This window comes from Sminthopsis crassicaudata, chromosome 1, assembly GCF_048593235.1.
Source record: "Sminthopsis crassicaudata isolate SCR6 chromosome 1, ASM4859323v1, whole genome shotgun sequence".
Taxonomy (NCBI): Eukaryota; Metazoa; Chordata; class Mammalia; order Dasyuromorphia; family Dasyuridae; genus Sminthopsis; species Sminthopsis crassicaudata.
In genome coordinates this window covers 739543801-739562603 of record NC_133617.1, presented here as the reverse complement: position 1 = coordinate 739562603, position 18803 = coordinate 739543801, and the positions used below count along the sequence as shown (strand labels likewise).

The 18803-nt window shown below is 36.3% G+C and overlaps 1 protein-coding gene across 1 annotated transcript in view; it reads right to left on the bottom strand.

Moving 5' to 3' along the window:
• Positions 1-18803, bottom strand: part of DPY19L1 (dpy-19 like C-mannosyltransferase 1) — a 109440-nt gene that overhangs the window by 37521 nt on the left and 53116 nt on the right. The window contains exon 8 of the mRNA XM_074284308.1: positions 2097-2188. Within this exon, the coding sequence (XP_074140409.1) occupies positions 2097-2188 (92 nt within the window). The remainder of the gene's footprint in view (positions 1-2096; positions 2189-18803) is intronic.

Here is an 18803-nt window from a genome sequence, read left to right as displayed (position 1 = left end):
TGTGGGAAAGAGATGGGCAGAAAGTGCTCTCCAGCGCTTAGTAACTTCCACTTCCACGATCTTCTGTGTCCCTGCGAGGATAACCCCCAACTGCCAAAGATCAAACTCCAGCTGTCCATATCTCCCTCTTATTGACCTCAATCCCATCCTCTCCCACTGTGGAAGAACCAGCCACTGCCATGTGCCTCTGCTACATCTATGCCATAATTAATAAGCATCCTCCCCTCATATCACTTCCTCCTTTGCTCCTGCCATGTTCTGAAACTCACAGGTTGGAGCTTCTTCCTGACCACCCTGCATCCCTGATTGCCATTTCCAATCTTGGTGCATGTGCTCAAAGCTCCGGGCTCAATGCCTGGCATGAAATGCTTCCCATCACCATTTTCAGGCTCCTTACTACAGCCATCACTCACTAACCTCCCTTCCTTGGAGGTTCATGCAACTCAAGCTTATCGCCCAACAAGACTTTGGTAGTTATTACCTATAACCCTCTGGACATTCTCTCTCTATTTTCGCTAAGTCCAATGCCTGGATCAATCATCATCTCCAGCCCAACCCTTAACACTTCCAGAGCACTTCAACATTTATCAAGGCAGTCCTACTATACCTTATTGACACTACAAGGCATCCTAGAAAGAATGAGGGATGTTCTAGGATAAGAAGGCCACAGGCACCAAGGAAGGTTTCCAGGAGGAAACAACAGTGGAGGCGTGGGGGCGAAGTCTGGAAAGTACAGACTAGAGGGGAATGATGGTCAGTCAACCTGAGTCCCTCCACAAACTGGAAATGTTGTTGCTTGAAGAGAGCCTGGCATGGCTTAAATTATCACCTTTAAGTATATGATTCCCAAATGTACCTATCTATTTAAGCCTCAACTTTCCACTGAGTTTAAGTTCCATGTCACCAATTCCTTCTTTGACACTTCTTCCCAGATGATCTATAGGTATATCAAACTCAACATAAACAAAATGAAATTCATTTTCTTTCTCACTAAATCCAACCCTCTTTCTAATTCTTCTATTTTACTCAAGATCTAGAATAGTCCTTCTATCATCCAACAACCCAAAGATACTCCTTTCTCCTTCACTGCCCACAACTCTTCAATTACCAGACCTTGCCAATTCTATTCTACTATTCATATCTACCTCATTCATTCCCATAGCCAGTATTCTAGTCCAGGCCAACATTACTTCCCATCAAACTACACAATTAAAAAACAAATCATTTTTAAAACTGTGGTCTTCACATAGCCAAGTTTCCCTTTGTGACCACATCCTCTACAAAACTGCCAAAGTGACAGTTTTAATACACAAGCCTGACCATCTCCCTGTCCCTCAAGAAGCTCCAGTAATTACTTATTGCTTTTAGAATAAAAGCACAAAGTCCTTTCTCTGACTTAGCACAAACTGGCTACAGCTCACCTTTCCAGATTTATCTTACATTGCACCACTTCTCTGTGGCAAAATGGGCAATCTGCTGTTGCCAACATACAAATTCTATCTCCCGGATTCCATGCCATGACACAGGCTGTCACCCTTGCTTGTAATGCTTTCCTTTTCTCACCTCCTCTCTTGCAATTTCCAGATCTCCTTAGGCTCATTATAAAGACCATCTTCTTCATGAAATCTTTCCTGAAACCCAGAATCATCAGTCTCATCCCCCTCTACCATCAGTGGTCTACATCGACTTCTCTGTATGGATACTATGGAAGCACAGGAAAAAGCCAGCTCCTTGAGGGTATAGACCAGGGGTTCTCAAACTACGGCCCATGGGCCATATGTGGCCCCAGTGTTATGGCAAATGGGCTGAGGGGTGGAGACAGAGTGTGAGCTTTTGTTTTTACTATAATCCAGCCCTCCAACAGTCTGAGGGACAGTGAACTAGCCCCCTATTTAAAAAGTTTGAGGACCACTGGTATAGACTATTGTGCTTTTTTCCCCCTGTGTCTAAGATCTAATAGAATCCCAAAAGGTATCTAAGAAATGCTTGATAAATGAATGAATACATATTTTAAAAATCTGTTGTTTCTTCCACAGGTTTAATAAATTAAAATTTAAATTATCCAATGCAAGTAATCAAGAATAAATCAACATTACCTGAGAATATGAGTCACAAGCAACATTTGAAGTACAAGGAATGGGTATGAAAAACTTTCACGGAGAGGCGGGGTCCACATCACGCGTGTACACTGAAAATAAAAATGCACTTAGGACCAAGTATTCAACTTTCTAGATGGTAGTAGTTGCTCAATGAAAATAGCTAATTGTGGATACAAATCAAACAGAAGTGTTATTTATGAATTATTTACATAAGTCACAAAAGAAGATCTTTTACTTTTCTCCCCAAACAGCATTACTGAAATTATAAATGATACCAATATACGGTTTTTAAAATCTCATACAGAATCCTGACATTAAGAACAGAAAGTAAGCTTTTAGCATATGTGCTAAAAATAAAAACAACGCTCCCCTACTAGGAAAGCTGTATAGTGAAATTTAAAGTCTTCTGTGTGAAATAGCCTTTTAAATGAGATCTTTTGTTACCTCTTCCCTCACTTGAATTTTAGACTTACCTATCAGTCTGTGGGAGTAAAGAATAAGGACAAAGGAAATCTATAGGTAATTTTTTTAGACTTCATTTTAGGTATTAATTTCACCTTTCCTTGCCCATTCAAGGAAATTAAGTTTATCTGTCAGGCTGCTACGAAAGGAATGAGAACTCCTGAGTTGAAGAATGTCCCCTTTCCCACACTGTCCCAGGGAGCTGGCCTTGGCAATTCTAAAAGGGTAGTGGGCCCAAGAGCCACTAATAAAAATGATAAAAGGATGGAGAATCTTACCTCCAGCATGTAAGGAGAACAGAGAAAAGTTTGTCATGAGGTGCAAAGAGTCTGAGATTATTGGGCTTTCTACAGTAAAATAAGTTATCCATGTTCAAAGAGGAAGCTGCCCTCTTATTCAGAAGAGAGGGGAAAAGGATGGCATTACATTCTGCAGACTATTAAGAAAAATGAACTTTTTAAATTAAAACACAGAAATACTTCAGTGTAAAAAGAAAGAAGAAATAGGACTGAGAAAGGCAGAAAGCAATCGGAGTGTAGAAATATAAGATCACAGAGAAAAAGAATCACAGAAATCCTAAAGCTCAGTCAGAAGGATGAAGTTCATCTTGAAAAGAAGGGGTTTGAGTGCTTGGACTCCAGGGGATGATGACACAGAGCCATTCCACACCTGCCAACAGGTGAGACTCAGCCAGTAAGGTCAGAGGAAAAGGGGAGTTGTTGTGGCCGGTGCGTCCCCACTGAAGCGGTCACCTCTTAAATTGACAACAGTAAGAGTGGTCTGCCATCTCTCAGGGACACACGTTGAGGATGTGTGTGAAAAGAACCTCCTACAACTCGCTATGGCGGGACTATCCTTAGTGATCCACAAAAGACATTGCTGCCAAAGGGATCTTAGAAGTCCTGTCCAGAATTAGTCATGGGCAAGAATCCACAAAAATTGGGGCCAGAGACATCAGCAAGCAAAGGCAAGGACTTCAGAAAAAAGGTGTGGAAACTAAACAGCAGCTGGTTAAAACAATGGTTTCTAAGAATTCATTTTCGATTCTAGAGAACAGCCTAAAATACAGGTATGGCAGGGCTCTTGGCCAGAGACGGAATGTACCTAAGAAGGGATTCTAAGCCAAAAAGGGAATGCTGAACTAATTTTTTTTTTAAGATGGAATAGAATAGTACCTAAAAACCATGCAAGCGGCTTTAATTTGAATTTCTACCAAATTTTCTCAAATTTATTATTAAAGGATGATTATTCAACATCTGGAACAGAAAGTTAGCATTACAAAACACCTACTAGGCTTCGTTATATAATTCATTATATAATTATACAATTTCCTTTTTGACAGTTATTAGATAAGAAGGCAATGCTCCATACATACATATAAACATAATCTGCACATATATCTGTATGGGTGTAGAAATAAACATGTACACACACATAAGAGAGAGATTTATCTATATCTTCAGACCTATGCTGTCTATATGTCCTTTGAGCACCCTGTCCAGGCAAGGCTTGGGAAGTTTTTTATCACACACACACCATCAGGGATCACAGACAACTCTTACTGACATCAGTTCAAGCAATGACCGCCCCTTTTTACCTCTGACCTCACTAGCTGAGTCTCACCTGCTGGCGGGTACAGATGACTCCATGTCGTCATCCCCTGGAATTCAAGCACTCACCCCCCTTCTCTTCAGGATGAACCTCATCTTCCTGAATGAGCTCCAGGATTTCTGTGATACTTTTTCTTTTTCTGTCTTTCTAGGTCCAATTTCTTCTTTTCTTTCTTTCTTTCTTTTTGTTTTTTGAAGCCTTTCTATATTTTACCAAAAAACTTCATTAATAACCTAGATATCATCTCTGCCTTTATTTATATTTATATACATGTATACACACACACACACACACACACACACACAAATATATCTCTGTCTCTCTATTATAGAAATTTAGCCAAGAATTTGACAAAATCCTTAGTCCCTGATACTATTTTAAAGACAAGATAGAGATTTGTGAAGCAGGACATTCCTAATTAAGTAGAGGGTTTTAAAATTGACTGAATGACCAGGCCCAGAGTCCACATTAATGATTTTGCATAAGTTAGGAAAAAGAAGTGTCCTAAGGATTTGTTCTAGGCATTCAACAGTTGTTAATGATTTAGATAAAAATGCACAAATGACATGTTTCATACCTTTTCAGACCACACAAAGCTACAAAGACTGGTTGACAAGCTAGATGACAAGAAACCAAAGGATTTTGATAGGTTAGAAGACTGAGGGATCAAAGAAAATGGATCTCATAGTGATAATAGTACAGTCTTCTACTTGGGTTCAAAATCATCAACTTCACAACTATAAGAGAGGGGATGTGAGATTAGGCAACAGTTCTTCTGAAAAAGATATTAAAATAAATCAACACTGGGTTGTGGTAGCTAAAAAAGCTATTGCAATATGAGAAGAGAAGTGATGAACAGAAGGAAAGAGATGGGACTGTGCTCTGGTCAGCTGACATTTGAACTCTCAATACCACATTTGAGGAGAGACATTAATCATTTGGAAAAATGTCCAGAGGAAAGTACTCAGGATAATGAAGGGGCTGCAGAGAGCACATCAGCTCTGGCTGAGAGAGCTGGAGACGTTCAGTTGGGGGGGGAGGGGAACAAAGGAGAAGAAAGGAAGAAATGCACCTTCAGGACTTTGAAGGGCCATCATGAGGCCAACTGATTCGACTTCTTCGGCTTAGTCACTGAAGTGCTGAGTTAGGGAAACTGAAATGAAGCCAGCTGTAGAAAAATTTCTCCTGATGAGAATCATCAGGGCTCTTTTGAGGGTGGTAGGCTTTGCTCACCAAAGGCCTTGAAACAAAAAGTATTATCTTTTTCACCACTTATTAAGTAAATTTAGTAAGTTTAGTAAAACTGAACTAGATGATTTCTCTTAAGGTCACTTACAATTGTGAGATTCTATGAGTCTTTGATAGGGAAGCTAACAAACATCCAACTGAATCACTCAAACTTTATGCCATCATCCTAAAGAAAGTAATGCTAATAAGTCATGAGATACAAAGAAATGGAAAGAATGGAAAAAACAACTTGAAGAAGATTTAACCTAAATAATCAAGTGCTGACCTCCCTTAAATCTGAAAATTGACAGTACAATCTTGATTAAAACTGGCCCTCCCCAAAGTCCTCTGAAGCCTCACCATAGCCTGAGGGTGACTAGGGATCCTCAAAGGTCAGCAAGGAGTAGATCTGGCAAGCTCCACTCTTCCTGAAAGGCTCAGAGGACCCTCTCCATCACAGATGGAGCTTAATTTCTGAGGACCAGGTTACAGCCAGAGAGGTTCATTTTTAAGAGATTGGACACTTAGTGAGAAAAGTTTGGCCATGGCGATTCATGAAACAATGAATACTACCAAACAGCCCTCACTCCTTGGTGGCTTCATTCCCCTACTGTAGTCAATAACAAGAATGACGAAGAATACCTCGAATTAGTTTTTAAGATGTCTAAAAACATTAACTAAGCCATTGGTTCTATAAATGTGAGGTCTTTGTCCAGTGATATATTATAAGACTATAAGACTTCTCTACCTGGAGTCCTTGTATTTACTTTTAAAAATAGCTAATAATTGTATTTCAATCTAACTGGCTTCCTTCATGATTTTATGTGCATTTTATTTTATGCTTTTAAAAAGATTCTGAAAAGGGTCCAAAAGTCTTACCAGAATACCCATGACTGTGATGCAAAAAAAAAAAAAAAATTAAGAACCTTAGTATAAGGTAACTGAATTATACCACTCTTGATTTTCTTTCTATAAATGAAACCTAAATAGATAAAGAAAACAGGAGATGGAAGGCTGGCTCCCAAGATACTCTTAGAAAGACAAATAAGGATATTAAAGAAATCGGTTGATCATGTAGTCAAATGCACCAAGAAATAAAATTTAGTGGTACATTTGGTGAGCTTGCATTATGATACTCATGATAAATATTTGCAAAAAGGCCATGAAAATAATTTTGGTTTATGCACCATTTGTTTAAGAGAGGGGGAGAAGAAGACCCTCCAAATTCCTCAAATAGTAGACAATTTAATTTACAAAAGAGAGAATTGGGGGAAATGAAGAAAAATATTGGGAGAGTTAAATAAGAGAAGTCAAAAGACATGGAGCATAGAAGCCCCATGTCTCATGCTCATACATGAATACTTCATTCATGAAAAGAATAGAAAGGCACTGGTCATGGAGATCATTGAATTACATCTCCAAACCAAAACAAACAATAAGCAACTAAATATTGATGTGGTAATTATTCCTAAATCAACTCTCAGTGATCTTTGTTAGGATAAAGATCAAAATTAATTCAAATCCAGAAAAATAAAAAAGATAAAAAGGTAGGCAATCCTGTTTGGCATTTAAAGCTCTATAGAATCTAGCTCCAGTCTATCTTTCCAGGCTGATTACATACTGCACTCCTTCACAAACTTTACATCCTGGCCAACCCAGACTGTTTGCTGTTTCCCATACCATCTGTTTTTCCCATATTGCCTCTCAAAAGATCTTTTTTGATTCCCCCAACTGTTAGTCATCCTTCCTCCTCCAAAACTATGTATTTATTGTGTATGTGTCCTATATGTACTTTTCTGGGAACATGCTCTATACCCTTAGGAGACTATAAGTTCCATGAGGGCAGAGACTGTCTCATATTTGTATTTGTATCCTTAGAACCCAAGAGTGCTTGGTATCTAGCATGTACGTAATAAAGATTTATTAAACAAATGCAATTAAAACATTCAAATTGGCCTATTTAAACAAGGGATACAATAAGACATCAATTTCAATTTTAATATTTATATATAGAAATTTAACTGATGGAAACCAACTGTTACAGCAAACAAGCTTAAATAAAATGATGTCAAACAGATCTCCTGCTCAATTTGCCCCTTTCCTTTTTAGGCTACAAGAACACAGAATTATCTTGAACTGCCTCCCTAAGAGCCAGGTCAGGGAAGGATAGAGGGTCTAGATTCCATCTTGCCATGGGATTTGTGGCACTTGGCCAACTATGTCTCTTTGTGTCTTTTTATCCTAAGCTCAGGTAAATTAATATTGAGATAGAAGAGGATGGTGTTAGGAGTAATGTGGATGATGGTAATGAAGCACCTGCGATGGATGCTGTACTTGCTGAAGGACAGTATTTCTCACTACTAAATCAACTGCTCTTTACCAGTCAGCAATAAACACAAGGAGTCTTCTAATCTCTGCACCACTGAATCAATAGGATAGCTATAAAGATGTAGTATGCTATTACATAATTTTAAAGCCTTTTCTCCTTTCTTTGGCATAGACATATATTATACTCACAAAGATTTTATAGATACACGGAACTGAAAAGTTTTTGCGTGCACAAAAGTAATGCAACTAGTCTAAGAAAAGAAATAATCAACTGGGGGAAAAAAACCTTAGTGTTAAATATCTCTAATAAAAGTCTAATCACCAAGATGCTGACAACTAACAGAAATATTAGAAATCAAAAGCCATTCCCTAAAAGATAAGCCAAAGAAAAAAGATAAGCCAAAGAATATGAAAAGTTCTCAAAAGAAGAAATGCAAACTATTAACAATGATATGAAAAAATAATTCACGCAACTAATTATTTTAGGTTTTACCTTCCAAATTGAAAAAAGATGAAAAAGATGTGACTCATCAATGTTGGAAGGTTTGCAGGAAGACTGGAACACTAATGAATTGTTTGGGTTTTTTTTCCCCCATGAAGTTGATTTATCTGTTGAAACAAAGAAACTGTGATCCTAGAGATGAAGAAAATATTAACTATATGAATGACTCAGAACAATATTCCTTTAATTGTGAAGCTCAAAACCCTTTTGAAGATATAAATGTAAAAAGAAGAAAAATTAATGAACACAGCTATTTGGAGCAAGCAAGTCTTTGGTATGCATGATTTTTAAAAAGGGCGGAATTTCAAAATGCACAAGTATCAAGAAAGATTGCTAGTGCAGATTAAAGCAGCAAAACGTTCCCAGACTTCCTGCAAAAATCATTTCTACTTGTTGGAGCAAACTTTTAATATAGACTGGCTTATTTTATCAAAGAATGCATTGTAAATCTACCTCTCAGTGAAGGGGGAAATAATGAACTGTTTTTTTTTTTTTTTATTTAATATAATCCTTCTAGGAAGCAATTTAGAATCATAAAAAGAAAGTATCCAATATGACTAATATGACAGAGATTCTACTGCTTAGGCCTAAGTCCCAATGTCATTGACACAGGCCCCTAAAACACTAAAATTTAAAAGAGGAAAAGCACTTTTTATAATATCATGAAATTGGAGGGGATTGTAAATTCCCATTACCTGAGGAATTGGTAAATGGGTAAACAACTTGTGATATATGAATAAAATAAAATGTCATTGCACTGTGACAAACGACCATGATAAATAGAGAAGACCACAGGCATAATATAGAATTCTAGAAAACAACATATACAAAGACAAGAACAATTTAAACACAAAGAATAATATACCAAAATGGAATGATGAAAACTATAATAACCAAAGTTGGCCCCCAATAAAGAGATATAAGAAGGGATCCCTTATTGTTTCTTTATGAGGTGAGGATGTGAGCTGGGAAACCACACATGTCAAACACTACATATCAAGTCAAGCCTTTTAATTGTTAGTGGGTTTTACTAATGTGGTTTTTTTTTCATTTTTAAAAATTCCTTCTTATGGTGCAGTGTAAAGGCAGGGACTGGCCTGCTCTCTCCCCCAAACCCCTCCAAATAACTTTAAATAATGATTCTGAACGAATTTTAGAGCATCAGAACCCACAAGAAGATGGAGTGAAACAATTTTCTAGCCCAAGACAACTTGGAAGATCAGCAGGAAAAGTCTGTTGCACCAGGGAGGGAGGAAGGTACAGCCCCAGGAGCCAGCACAGCCCCAGCTCCAGCCCCAGAAAAGCAGGAGTGGGGAACCCTGGACACCAGTGGCGGCAGCTTAGTCCCCAGACCTCTGAGCCCACAGATGCCAAGACTTGGAAGTCTGTTGCGAAACGTTTGTCATGCTAGGGTGTGAGGGGAGCTGCAGTAAAGTAGGAGCGGGCCTTGTGAGCCACTGAATCAACCGTGGTGGCAATGGCAATGGCTTTCAGAGGTAAAGGAGTTCAGCAGCTGGTCAGAAGGTCTCTTTACTAGCATTAGACCCAGGGCCACAGTGGAGCAGGGTCCCTTCTCACAACTCCAGGGTAGAAAAGAGACGTTCTGTTACTCACAGATTAAAGCATAGGCCCGGAGAGCAGCAAACACTTCTCCTTGGACCATAACACTTTGAAAGAACTGAAAATTTACAGCTCCCTAGAATGATCTCTGAAAACAGCTGCATAAACCCCCTGAAGCTTGGGATATTGCACTATGTTTTTATATTAGAAACAGAGGCCTATTTTATTTTTTCCATAGTATTTTGTTTTTCCAAATACATGAAAAATAGTTTTCAACATTAATCTTTATCAAATCTGGTGTTCCAACTTTTTTCTCCTTCCCTTTCCTTCCCCCCTCCCCCAGATAGCAAGCAATCCAGTACAGCTTAAACATTTGCAATTCTTCTCAACATATTTCCATATTCGTCATGTAGCACAAGAAAAACCAGATCAAAACGGGGAAAAAAACTACAATTAAAAAAACAAGCAAACAACCAAAAAGTGAAAATATTATGCAGAACTCTACTCTAGCAAACAGTTAAAAGTCTAGTAAAAGGCTGGGAAAATGAGCCAAGAAAATATTCTGACCACAGAAAGTTACTACAGCAAAAAAAAAAAAAAAAAAAAAAAAAAAAAAATCAAAACACACAATCATAAGAAGATAACAAAGTAGTCAAAGTTCCTACATCCAAAGCTTCCAAGAAAACTATGAACTGGTCTTAGGTTATGGAAGAGCTCAAAAGGGATTTGAAAATAATGCAATAGAGGTAGAGAAACATTGGGAAAAGAAATGAGATTGATGCAAAAGAATGTACAAAAAGCTAATGAGGAGAAGAATGCCTTAAATAAAGCAAAGATGGTCAAATGGAAAAGGAGGAACAAAAACTCAGTGAGGAAAATAATTTATTAAAAATAAGATTTGAGCAAACGGAAGTTAATGACTTTATGAGAAATCAAACAAAATAAAACCAATAGAATGAAAAAAAAAACAGAAAATGTGAAATATCTCATCGGGGAAAAAAACTTAGCTGGAAAATAGATTCAGAGAGATAATTTAAAAATTGTTTACTTGAAGTCCACATTTAAGAAAAAGAGCCTAGACATCATTTTCCAAGAAATTATCAAGAAAAACTATCCTGGTATTCTAAAAACAGAGGGTAAAAGAGAAATTGAAAGCATTGACTGATACCCTCCTGAAAGAGATATCAAGATGAAAACTTCCAAGAATATTACAGTCATAATCTGGAACTTCCAAATCAAGAAGAAAATAATGCAAGCATTCAGAACTAAATAATTTAAGTATTGTGGAGCCACAGTCAGAATAACATGAGATTTAGCAGTTTTTGCTTTACAGGACTGAAGGGCTTGGAATATAATATTCCAAAGGGTAAAGGAACTAGGATTACAGTCAAGAACCACCTACCTCAGCAAAACTTAATAAAATCCCTTAAGGAAAAATGTAGACATTCCATGAAATGGATAACTTTCAAGCATTCTTGATGAAAGACCAGACTGAATAGACTTTTGAATACAGGTCTCAGAAGCATAAGACAGTAATCAAGAAAGAGAAATTATAAGAGACTTAATAAGGCTAATCTATTTATATTCCTATAATTCATAAGAACTTTCTCATTTCTATTATTAGTTGGAAGGAAGAATATAGACAGAGGGTACAGGTATGAGTTAAACATGAAGGGATAACATCTGAAAAAATTAAATTTAGGGATTAGAGAAAAATGTACTGGGAGAAAGGGAAAGGGAAGGTAGAATGGGATAAATTCTCTCACATAAAAGAAGCAAGAAAAAGCTTTTAGAGTGGAGGGTAAAGGGAAGAAGGGAGGAAGAATAAATGAACGTCACTGATCAGAACTGGCTCAAAGAGGGAATCACACACACACACACACACACACACACACACACTTAATATGGATATAGAAATCTCTCTTTCCCTGCAAGAAAGTAGAAGGGGAAAAGGATACAAGAAAGGAAGGAAAGTGACACATAGAAGGGCATATTGAGGAAGAGGGTAGTCCGATGTAAAACACGTTTGAAAAGACACAGGGTCAAATGAGAGAGAAAAATAGAAAAATGGGCAAGGAGAAAAACAATAACTGTCCAAAAACTTTTTGAAGCAAGTTTCTCTGATAAAGGCCTCATTTCTCAAATATATAGACAACTGAGTCAAATTTATAAAACTAAGACCCGTTCCCCAATTGATAAATGATGAAGTTTTCCAATGAAGTTATCAAAACTAACTATAGGCATATGAAAAAAAATACTCAACTTTTACTGATTGGAGAAGTTCAAATTTAAAAGATTCTGAATTATGACCTTTTATTTCTTAGACTGTCTAATATCCTAGAAAATGGAAAATGTCAAATGTTGGGAAGAAATGTGGAGAAAATGAGACATTGATGCATTGTTGGTAGAATTGTGATCTGATTTAACTATTTTGTAGCAATTTGGAATTATGCCCAAAGGGTTATAAAATCATGCATACCCTTTGGCCTAACAAGACCACTACTAAGCCTGTATCCCAAAAAATTTAAAAAAAGGAAAAGGTCCTACCTATACATACAAAAATATTGATAAAAGCTCTTTTCTTAGAGCAAAGAATTGGAAATTGAGGGGATAGCCATCAATTGAGAAATGGCTGAATAAACTGTGACATGTGACTATGATGAAACACTATTTCTGATGAATATCTTTTCAATGATGAACAGGATGCTCTCAAAAAAACGTGTCAAAGTCCTTCATGAGCTTAAACAATATGAATGTACTGTGTACAAAATAATAGCAATGCTGTGGGATGAGTTAGCTGTGAATGACTTTGCTATTCTCAACAATACAATGATCCAAGACTATTCTAAATATTTATGATGAATAATGCTATCCACACCCAGAGACAGAACTGATTTTGTCTGAATACAGATTGAAAGATATTTTTTACTTTATTTTTCTTGAGATTCTTTTGAGAGGTGGAATCTACGTTTTCTATCACATGACTTTTATGGAAATGTTTTATAACAACTTCGCATGTGCCTTCTCAGTGGGGAGAGGAGTGAGGAGGAAGGAAGGAAGAGAATTTAAAAACAAATATAAAATATTGTTTTACATATAACTTAGGGGGATAAAATATTACATATCAAAAAACAATTTCTTCTTCTATGGGATGGCGCTCTAGGACAAGGAAAGGAAGAGATACACTGGAAAATTTAGGTAATATTAACACCAAAAAGTCATTTTTAAAAATTTATAGAGAAAAGTAGCTATATGCATATGTAATTATTGATATTCTCTAGATTACTTATTCAGTAAGAATTAATTCTGTGATAGTGTCCAACCAATTAGTATTTCCCCCTTTCAAATATACTGAGAAATGTTCCCAATCATGCCCTCTGAACTGGGATGTCTCCAACATAGACATCATCTGGGCATCTTTATCTAATATGGATGCTCTTCCCATCTTTGCTTTAAAGCTCTAGGGCCATTCTAGTCCCTCATGCTGAAGAAGGGATGGCGATATTAGAGTCCATATGTGTTGCTGATTCCATTATCATTAAAAAAGGAAAGTGTTTCAGTGGCTGTTAAACAGCTTCTCCATTGTTAAGCTATTTGTGGGGCTGTGTTTTAGGCAGAGAATAGAGACAAACAATGAATTGAGTCCAATGAAGTGAGTAGGAAGAACAGCACAGGAGAGATTGCATGAGGAAAGTAGTGTAGCATATTTTTAAGGTCAGGTGATGCTCCATGGATGCCCATCAAGAAATCCCACAATCCAAAAAAAATCAAAGTAGGCAGAAGACCCAAAGGACAACAGAGAAACAGAGATGGTCAGCCTATGTAGGCAGCAATTTAAAACCAACAATGACCTGTGGGCAAGAAGTGCAAAATATTTCATTCAGAAGATCTGGGATCGGGGGGAGGGAGTCAATCATGTAGACAATGAGAGGTGAGAGCAACAGTGTCAACACTTTAAGGGCATTCGTTCTCAGGGGGTCAAAGATCTAGTAGAAGATGTATAGGATGCTAACAGGACCCTTCACAGAGAGTTTGAGGCCATGAGTTAGCACTAGAGGAGGTGTAAATAGCCTGAATCATTGTTTAATTTGAGGTTAAGTCTACAAGAAGAATAAAGGTTGGGTGGAAACCAATTTACACCACTTAGCATAGGTTTTAGCTTAGGGCTCTATGCCTTGGAAGAAGGTGAAGTAGGATACCCTTTTGCTACTTAAGAAAAAAAATGAAAGTTTTCCTGCTATTTTTATATCTCTAAAGCAACTTGAGATGCTTTTTTTTTCCCACCCAGTGTTCTTTTTCTTTTCACTTTATCTATTTAAAGCACCAATTACCTACCATGGACCAAAAGTGTTAAGTTTAAACAGAAATGTATTCTATATTGACTAAAAATCACAAATTAACATTATCTATGTTGCACTGTTTTTGTTAAACATTTTAATTGGGCTGAACTCAAAAGTTTTGTTGCATGAGGAAAAGGTATATAGTACTTTCAATGATCCCAAGTTGATCCCAAGTACAGGAAACCATATTTTTAACCATATTTTTAACATCAAGAGAAGTTCCTTGAATCAGCCTATCAAGAAGCCTAATGATCTGAAGAAAATCAAAGTGTAGGCAGCGGGTTTGACAGTTCCGTTCTAAACCAAGGGTTCTCTTTCCCTTTTTTATGCTATGAAGTCTGGTAAAGTCTATGGGTCCTTCTTCAGAATAGCTTGAAATCTATCAAACACATCAGATTCCAAGGAAAACCAACTGTACTGAAATACAACTATTAAATATATTTTTAAAAGTCCATGAGCTCAGTTTACTACATCCAAACTTTTTAGCTTAATTTTCAAGACTCTCTACAAGAATATTCACTCAAATCAATGATATGGAACTCAGAAATGAAGCCTTAATGTACATAAGAATTCTTGTGAACTGAATTCTGACATAGTAAAACATGCCTACATTCTTTCATATTTTTATTCCTTTGTTTAACATTCCCCAATTACATTTTAATCTAGTTGGGCCACTCAGTAGTGTTGTTGCTTCAATGAACCTATCTTATTTCCAGGCTCTAGAGCAAGACATCTTAAACTTTTTCCACTCATGGCCCCTTTTCACCCAAGAAATTTTTACATGACCTCAGGGATAAAGATATATAAAACAGGTATAAAAATCAAATATTGACTGACAACAAATTATAATTTCACAATCCCATAAGACCCCATCTAAGGTCACAACCCATAGTTTAAAAAGCTGGACTTCTTTTTGGGGTATTGTTCTATACTGCCTTAAATCAAACCTAGTAATTGGTATTTATTTAGCTGTCAAATATACCCTTTGATACTCTAACAAGGCACTGATTCCTAATTTAGGTAGTCCGCTTCCACAGACATTTATGCCTTCCCATTCTGTTTCATTCTTGTCTATGTTCTCAAAGAGATCTCACAGACTATCCAACAAACTGGAAGCTTTTCTCTAGGTCTTTTGACAGTCCATAGCTAATAGTGCAAAAGTCAATGATCCAATTTTTATCTTTCTCACTATACAGCAGAACACCATCCTTTTCTGACTATACTTTTCCTCAAAATGAGAATTATTCACATGTACTTGCCTTGACTCTTAGTCCCTTAATTTTCCTTTCAATCACTGGTAACCTTGATTCCTCAGAAATTACGGGGTTTTTATGCTCAAAGGGCTTTCAAACTGTGCATACCCTTTGATCCAGCAGTGTCTCTACTGGGCTTATATCCCAAAGAGATCTTAAAGGTGGGAAAAGGGCCTACATGTGCAGAAATGTTTGTGGCAGCCCTTTTGTAGTAGCTAGAAACTAGAAACTGAATGGATGCCCATCAGTTGGAGAATGACTAAATAAGTTATGGTATCTGAATGTTATGGAATATTATTGTTCTATAAGAAATGAGAAGTAGGATGATTTCATAGAGGCTGGAGAGACTCACATGAACTGATGTTAAGTGAAAAGAGCAGAACCATGAGAACATTATACATGGCAACAACAATGATAATCAATCTGATGGACTTGATTCTTTTCAACAATGAAGTAGTTCAAGGCAATTCCAATAGATTTATGGAAAGAGAGAGAACCATAGAGACTGAATATGGATCAAAGCAGAATATTTTCACAATTAGTGGTGGTTATTTGCTTGTTTATTTTTCTTTCACCTTTTTGTTCTGATTTTATGTGTGTGTGTGCACATGCGCGTACACAGCATGAAAAATATAGAAATATGTTTAGAAGAATTGAACATATTTAATCTATACTGGATTGCTTGATTTCTATGGGAGGAGGGAGAGAGAAAAAAATCTGAAATACAAGATTTTGCAAAAGTGAATGTTGAAAACTATTTCTGCATGTATTTGGAAAAATAAAAATCTATTACAAATAAACTTTTCTTAATGCCTATATGCCCATATCCAGAGTTTCTGCAGCATTCCCCTAAGTGGCCATGCTAAAGAAACTGAATAGGACCTATTACTTATATCTCAGTTACAAGGCGAATGATTCTCATGAAATGCTAGGTTCTCTGCTTCTTTTCTTTCTTTCTTTTTTTTAGGTTTTCTTTTTTCTTAGGGAAGAATTGCCTATAATAAAATCAGTTTTTTCCCCAAAAAACATCTATTCACATAATAACTTCCTATAAACCTTTAGTCTACTGTTTAATAAATAGTGTAGAAAAAGGATAAACATATAATCTTAACACTGACATTATAAAGTTACATGTTTTTAATGAATTTTTAAAATCATCTTAATTTTTTTTCATTTAGTAAACGCTTTTCACCAAGCATCTCTAAAAATATACTTAGCAAACATTTGTACCACAAGTTAAAGAAAACCCACCTAACCAGACAATATTCTCACTTCACATAAATGAATAATTCTGGAACAAATGCTACATTTGCAACCAGCCTTTTCTTGTGTGTTAACATATAGTTAATCTTATTTTAGGTACTGTCACATAATGATCAGAACTGAGTTCATAGAAACTCTGCTAATTACAAAAGCACCTATTGGAATGATTGTCCATGTCACTTTCAGGTGTGGGAGTTTAAAAAGAAAGACTATGGGCTTCAACTTTAATCATCTTGTTGACCATTCTGTTTGGCCTGAGTTCTGTTGCTTATCAGTTTTATCATCATTCATGTAATCATAACATAAGTAAGATCTGCTGTAAATTTAAACATAAAGGCCACCTTAAAAAACTGAACTTGAACACACAAAAGAATACAAAAATATTCTCAAACTCTAAATCTCCTTTTCACATTATTTAAAAAAAAAAAAACCAAGGTGCTGTTAAAATTCATTGTGCTTGCCTATACTTATTTATAAAATGATTCTTTCCTCTTCTTTTTAATACTTTGTTAATTGTGAGAGTGGGGAGATAAATAGAGGTAATAATGATGCCAGAAACTTTTTTTAAATGCAGAAGGTAGTTTGTAAGGAAGGCAATCTTAAAACAAATCTATAGAATTTCATATACACAATGGTTTTTTAAAATGAATTAAAGGATAAAAATCTGCACACAATCTATATGGATTCCACCAAAAAAAAAAAAAAAAAAAGAAATCTATAATGCATTAGAGACCTAATGCGTTCCCAGGAATTTGCTCAGATTCATCCTATTTGAAGGATACATGTTTGTGAAGGCTGACACAGACTTTTGTAGGAGGAAAGTAATAGTGTATACCCTTGCCCACATTCAGAGATTCTGCAGCAGAGATTTAGCAGTGGCCATGCTAAAGAAGCTGAATTATTGCACCCTATGTCTCCACGAGGGGAATGACTTTCATGAAATGCTAGTAGTATTAACTAACCAAATTGTAGGGAATTCAAAATCATGAAATAATTACCCAAATGACGTCTATAATATAAAAGCAGCATAGAAGTTCTGATGATGCACTGTTCTTTCTTCATCTCAGAATCTTATATCGATTATGCTAAATCTTAGTAGCAAGGATGCATACTAGGAGTCTCTAAGAATATACTGACAATGGGAAAGACTCCACGTGCTGACAGAAAAGAATTCTGATCTGCTCCTTCAGGAGAAAATTATAATGCTGACTGTGAAATCCGATTTCCCTACCTGAGAATTCCATGTGCTGAGGACTTTGGAGAGATTAGTGGGGAATCAGGAGATCAGGATTCTCCTCCCTGTGCAGGGCCTGGAACCGGCAACTTACTCTTTCACTGCCTCAATTGTCTGCATCTGCAAAGTGGGGATAGCAGTATTTACCACCTACCTGCCATACAAGAATATCAGGGCTAACATGTGTCTCTGAAGAATCCATGCACAGGGACAAGTTATATAAACTAAGGCTTCTAACCCTTGTGTCCTCAGCATAAGGAATGTCGGCAGTAGGGGGTCCCTCCAACCACCAGGAACCAAAAGTAGTCTACAACTTAAGAAGGAAATTCCAGTGTGGGACATTTCAGCATCAAGGCTAAGTCACTGACTTCAGGAAAGTGGCTGAGGTAGGCCTAGAATACAGTTTTGTCACAAACTACCCAGTTACAACATAATGATGTTACAACACAACGCAACTAAGCAGCTATCTATTTTAATATCCCAATTTCAAATGTTAAGAACTACTAGGGAGTAAATTTTTCCACATTTAATTTCAAATAAAGAACACTGTCTTCTATAATTAAGATATGCACATATTAAATTAAGTATGCCCTTAAATATACTTGGATTTTATGTAAAAAAATGCAAAATAAGTCTCTATCCTACTCTATAGATTTCACAAGTCTAAAATTAAAAAAAATTTTAAAAAAAAGCAATAGCTACTTCTAATAAGCCTCACATAAAATTTTATAAGATTCAACTCTGGTTTTCTATATTATAACACAAGGACAATAAGTTATTTATTTATATAATTGTTTGTTACAAAGTTATGGGTTTTTAATGTAAAGGTAAAACATAATAACAATGAAAAATGTTAAATGAAAACATATATACAATATATCAATTGCTTTTAAAATCAATTTTACAACTTTCCACTACTGGTCT